General features: G+C 40.7%; 1 protein-coding gene across 2 annotated transcripts; it reads left to right on the top strand.

Annotated features, from left to right (window-relative positions):
• Positions 1-697: 697 nt before the first annotated feature.
• LOC306824340 (protein FAM177A1-like) lies at positions 698-4,066 on the top strand. 2 transcript variants are annotated; one of them, XM_079344445.1, is made up of 5 exons: positions 698-860; positions 1,092-1,307; positions 1,498-1,564; positions 2,351-2,448; positions 2,530-4,066. In XM_079344445.1, the coding sequence occupies exons 1-5, from the start codon at positions 792-794 to the stop codon at positions 2,740-2,742; spliced, it is 663 nt and encodes a 220-aa protein (XP_079200571.1). In that variant the 5' UTR covers positions 698-791; the 3' UTR covers positions 2,743-4,066. The 2 variants fall into 2 exon arrangements, with proteins under 2 accessions (XP_079200571.1, XP_079200570.1); XM_079344444.1 differs by having other exon boundaries at positions 1,092-1,313.
• Positions 4,067-5,352: the final 1,286 nt, after the last annotated feature.

The raw sequence follows: 5,352 nt of genomic DNA, 5'->3' as shown, positions 1-5,352 counted from the left end.
TAGGGTTAGGGTTAGTTTTTGGCAATATTAAAGAATCATGATTTGAATATTTACATTTAAATATATACAGTACATATCCAAATGATACTTCAAAAACGATCCAAACTTTGGTTTGACACTTTGATTTATCGTAATATATGAAAAGCTGCACACAGGCATTAAGTGAGCGAGTAAATGAGTAATTGAGAAGCTGAGTAAAATATGAATAACAATTTACTTTGCAAAATAAAATAAATAAATGAAAATAAATTGTTCTTATGAAACAAGGTGCTTCATAAAAAATGTCTCACGTGGTCTTTTTCTGATTCTGAATTCTCAAATTTATTTCGGACATGTGCAAGTAGCAGAATAAAGTAAAAAAAATCAACAACAAAAAATCAACAACATGAACCCAACATGTCCAAAAAGGAGTAGGATGAAGCATAGTAAGCTTATTTAAACCCTTCTCCACTACTTATTTAATACTCCTGTATACATATTTACATAAACATAAAAAATAAATAGAGAACATAAACAAATATAAATAATTTATGAAAACTCCCGATTGTTAAAGCCACTCTTCCTCCCTGTACCTAGTGAACACCATGTGTTTGGACCGCTGTTTAATGCTTGGACATTACTTGAGCTCCACAAACACAAACACGAGGATAAGGATTTTTTATTCCGGGATTCCTAATTGGACGTCACGCTACGTAAGGATCCACGGCACTTCCGGGTGTTGCTGTGCGGAGGAGAGAGACGTGGTTGTGGGCGCAGCAGCATCCACAGATACAAAGACGACGACGACGACAATGGCCGATATATCACTGTATCTCACTAACGTGAATGTGACTATAGGACAGAGCATGGATGTGGAGCAGGTCGGTGAACAGCTCTCTCTTCTCACGTTGACTTCACATTTGTTTTTTTGTTTTCTTTACTCACGATGATGATGCTGATGATGATGCCCGTAGCTACTTGTCACTTGTGCGATGTCGGTGGGGTTCGTCCTGAAATAAAACTAGAAAATGAAACACTTTAACTCCACATTGAAGCTGGAGTACATATTAATAACACACTTTGCTCTGTGTTTTATGTCCTCAAACACTTAGAGCCCAAACCCAGGTAAAGACTTTGAGAGTGTGGAGCTGGGGGAGCTGAACAAGAGAGAGGAGGAGGAGGAGGAGCAGCAACGGAGGGAGAAGGTTCCTCGCAGGATCATTCATTTCTCCAGCGGGGAGACCATGGAAGAGTACAGCACTGATGAAGAGGAGGGAGAGGACAAAGAGCCAGAAAGGAAAGACCTGCTGTCCTCTCCGGTCGATGCGGTGAGGGTGAGAACAGGGTGGAGGGAGGGGGAATAATATGTGTGTGTGTGTGTGTGTGTGTGTGCAAGGAGCCAAATGAGGACAAGAGGCGATGAGGGAGGCAGGGCAGTGGGTTTATTCAAATAAGGAGAAACTGATTCCTTTACAAATATTACAAGTATTCTTTATTGTTTGTGTGTTTGTGTTGCAGTCAAAGTTGACCTGGGGTCCATACTTCTGGTTTCACATGTGGAGAGCAGCCACATCAACCATCTCAGGTTTGTTCCTGACTTTCTGGAGCCTCAAAGTGCGTGTCAAACCAGGGTAGATCACTAACCTGTTCTGCAAGTGGGTTGTCAAAAACCAAGTTTGAAAAAAAAAAAGAAGAAAAAAAGTCATATTTTTAACCAAAAGCTGCAGCGAGCAAAAGACAGACTGCACTGTCCTAACTGCAAACAAACATCTGCAGTGTATATATGTATATAGGAATAAGCCTGCAGTTGTTGGTGTGTAGGACTTGTTTGGTTGTTGTGGTATAGTGATTTGATTTGTTCTAGTTTCATTTCAGCTGCAAGGGTCGAATACAGAAAATCAGACTAGGAGCTTTAAACGGCTCAACCTGAGATCCGTCTGCTGGTGGTGAAACGTAGACTTCAGAATTACTTCAATGTTTAGCCGGCTACACCATGAAACCAATCCTTCAATCAGCATGGCTTTTTAGCAAGTTTACTTAGTTTGCACCTTGGAGCAAGATTCAAATTGGTTCTCTGAAAAATGAATCGCAGTGTTATCTTAAAGCGTCAGCTAGACAAAAACTCTGTGCAAATATGACAAGAAGACAGAGAACTTCACAAGTCAGCCAACATGATGCATGACGTTAAGAAGCTCCGATCACCTCCAGATTCTCTTCAAATAAATCGTGAGAGAATGGTATGGTAAAGTCAGCATCGTGACTCGTATCTCCCATCGTGAGTTGAGTGAATCGTTGCGTCCCTAAGAGGAGATGAGTTTCAGCTGGCTGCCACGCCCCTGCTGATTAACATACATACCTTTTTCTTCTCCAGCCTGCGACTACCTGGGGGAGAGGATGGCCTCCCTCTTTGGGATTACTTCAGCCAAATATCAGTACGCTATCGATGAATACTACAGGATGAAGAAAGAGGTTTGTTGCACTCAGGTTTCTATAGATATGAATCCACGTTATTGTTCCTTACCAGCGTATGTGTTTCCTTCCGGGGTCAAGAGAGAGGAAGAGAAAGAGGAAAACTGCCTGTCGGAAGAAGCTGAACAATCCTTCGACCGGCCGCAGCATCAGGAGGATGAAGACGAACAAATCACAGCTACCGAACGGCCGCATGCTGCTGACCCTCGCCCTGCTGTGGCCTATCAGATCGAGAACGAAAATCACTCACATTCAAGCACCATCACAGTCCCTGCTATCGTCACGGCAACCTAACAACCCCGAGCGATATCGACGTTTTGTGCTTAATTGTCTGTGTGTTGGTCTAAGCAGGTACGCTGTCTTGTTTCACCGAGCACCGTTTGGTTGGTCTCAGCTGTAGACGGGCGAGGACTGCTGCGAGTCCTTCTGTAGCAGAATATAAACTCAAACTGCTGAATGTGGAGACGCTTAGTTGCATCTTCAAAAGAGTAAAAACATGCAATCTAGGTCAGATGATGTTTTTTTTTTTTTATGTGAACCTTTTAGGTCACAGGTAAGAGACGCACCTCTGGGATGACGACCTGATGACACTACTGAGGCTTCACTGTGCCAACAGAGTATTGTTTGGGCCAGCAGTGTGTTATGACTAGTGCTGCAATGAAGAATTGATGGATGGACCAAAAGAAAGTAATTGCCATGTGCTTAGATGTTGAATAAGAAAGCTCTAATGTCTGCCGGTCACAGCTTTTTAAGCGTAAGGATTGCTTTTCTTTGTGTCATTTTGTTATTTAAATTCTTTGGTTTTTTAAACCGTTGATTTGACCAAAAAAAAGCAATTTCAGGCATCACTGAGCTCTTGGAAGGCATGCGGAGCGTTTGATTAATCATAAACTCATTCATAAGAACAATTGAAAATGAACATTTCCGCTCTAGTTATAAAACATTCCTGCAGCTTTTACATCATCAGTGGCCGCAGCAGCTGTCCAAACTTGAATATCAATGTGCTGTGAAGGTTAAATGTTTCTCCCCTGTGTCTCTGATGGACCGGACACTGTGCCCAAATCATCAATACAGCCAACATAGACACACATCTGGACAGAGAAGGCTTTTAAGATGCATTGAGTCCAATCAGCTTTTCGAAACATCTCATGCAACAACAACAGCTGCTCTGTCCAGATCTGCCAAACGGGTGCATTCCTGGTACACCTTCCTGCACCAAAGAGCTGACCATTATTAACACTCCCTCTCCTCTTTATTTCTTGTGTTAATGTGTGTTAAGCTTGAATTGCACTCACTGTCTGTGTGGAAGCACTCAGCAGATTTAACCTTGGGCGTCATCTGTGGACGACGAGACCTACGGATGTGTTGTTAAAAGAGTATTAAAACAGGTTAAGTTGTATATTTCTCTTATTATCTACCATGGACTAAAGCCTGGATGACACCTTTAATACTGTCAGGGAGCATCGTTACACTAAGTCTGTATGAAAGAATGTAAACTAATTGTTTGATATGTATGTATTTCTTTTACTGGACTGACAAAGCACTCAATGTAAGATGTTTTCTATTCATTTGTAAAGTAACACTGTAATTACTGTTAATAAATTATAGTTATGTCTGACTTTTATTATAGTCTCTGTTCTTTGTCAATATATTTAGTAAAATTCATTTTAAGCAGGCTGGACAGGATGTAATGGCAGATCTTGATTATTTCGTTTTGTTGTTTTGTCTGCTTGTAGAGACTCGTGGTGCTGCTACAGCGTGAGTGATGGATAGTCTTTATCTCTGGTAACAAAGCGCCTGTGTTGCTGCTGCGAGGTCAGAGACTCAGTCCTGTCACTGTACAATGTGTCCTTTGACAGGTCAGAGTGGGTCTCTACAGCAGTCACGCCTTCGCTGATACTCGTGCACAAAACAGTCAGACATGCCAGAGTCCGAACTGAAACATCATGACGTGTTGGCTGCATGTGGTGACACTGAAAGTCAAAAATCAACAGGTTGTTCAACCCTTGAATGGAGTATTTATTTATCTTACAATATAACATCCTACAATGACTTTACTTTTTGAGATGAAGCAGAAAAGTCATTTTGAATGTTCATAAATCCACTAATCTTTAGATTACGACTGCTCCCGCTGCTTCATCAGCAGTGTGTGGATGTGTATCAGAACACTAGAAAAGGACTAAAAACTTAAGTCCATGCACTTACCATTTAAAGTAACAATGCTCCAGTACAGATCACACCCTTGGTTTAAGTCCAAATAAAAGTGTTCAAATAAGGACAGAATTAAGGTTTTCAAAAATAAAAAACAGCGGATAAGGTGCTCTCTCTTGACAAGAGCTGAAAATGTTAATGCCACGCAGTTGTACAAAGCTTGAAAACCACTCAACATTTAGCTTAGCCAAAAAACAGGCTGCATCCCTGCAGCGAATATCTTCCAAGAGTAAAAAAAAATCTTCATGCCACTAACCCTTAAGCTGATGCAATAGGATACTATGTTTGTATCTGTAATCTGTCAAAAAAAAAAAAAAAAGTTCAAAACAGAATTTGGAGTTTGAAGCAGTGTGTTCATGCCATTAGCTTGTGGGCTGTCATTGTTTTGGATGTTAATAAAGTTGTAAAAAGAACAAAGGACAAAGTTGTTTCTCAAAAAGAAACGTTTCTCTTCATTTAATGTACTCTTTCCAGGGTTCGTCAGCCATGTCTGGTGTTATTTTAGTTTCATTTTGAAACAGTGTTGGTCAAACACATTTTTCTAAATTTAGAGTTGAACGTTGTTACGTAAGACAAAAATGGCGCGAAAATGTGAAGTTTTGCAATTCAACAACACCTTTAACTCCGCTCTGAAGTGATTCATACTCAGAAAGCGTGGCAGGAATGTTAAGTTTCCTTTTCAGTATGATTAAG

This window comes from Symphodus melops, assembly GCF_947650265.1.
Source record: "Symphodus melops genome assembly, chromosome: 1".
In the NCBI taxonomy this organism is placed as follows: Eukaryota; Metazoa; Chordata; class Actinopteri; order Labriformes; family Labridae; genus Symphodus; species Symphodus melops.
The sequence above is the reverse complement of the archived record's forward strand: the minus strand, read 5'-3'. Positions and strand labels throughout refer to the sequence as shown.

Bases quoted from the DNA above. Each gene is read 5' to 3' on its own strand.
- LOC306824340 (XM_079344444.1), top strand. From the start codon at position 792: ATGGCCGATATATCACTGTATCTCACTAACGTGAATGTGACTATAGGA. The intron at 1,314-1,497 runs GTGAGAACAGGG...TTTGTGTTGCAG, and splicing joins CTCCGGTCGATGCGGTGAGG to TCAAAGTTGACCTGGGGTCC. The intron at 1,565-2,350 runs GTTTGTTCCTGA...TTTCTTCTCCAG, and splicing joins AGCCACATCAACCATCTCAG to CCTGCGACTACCTGGGGGAG.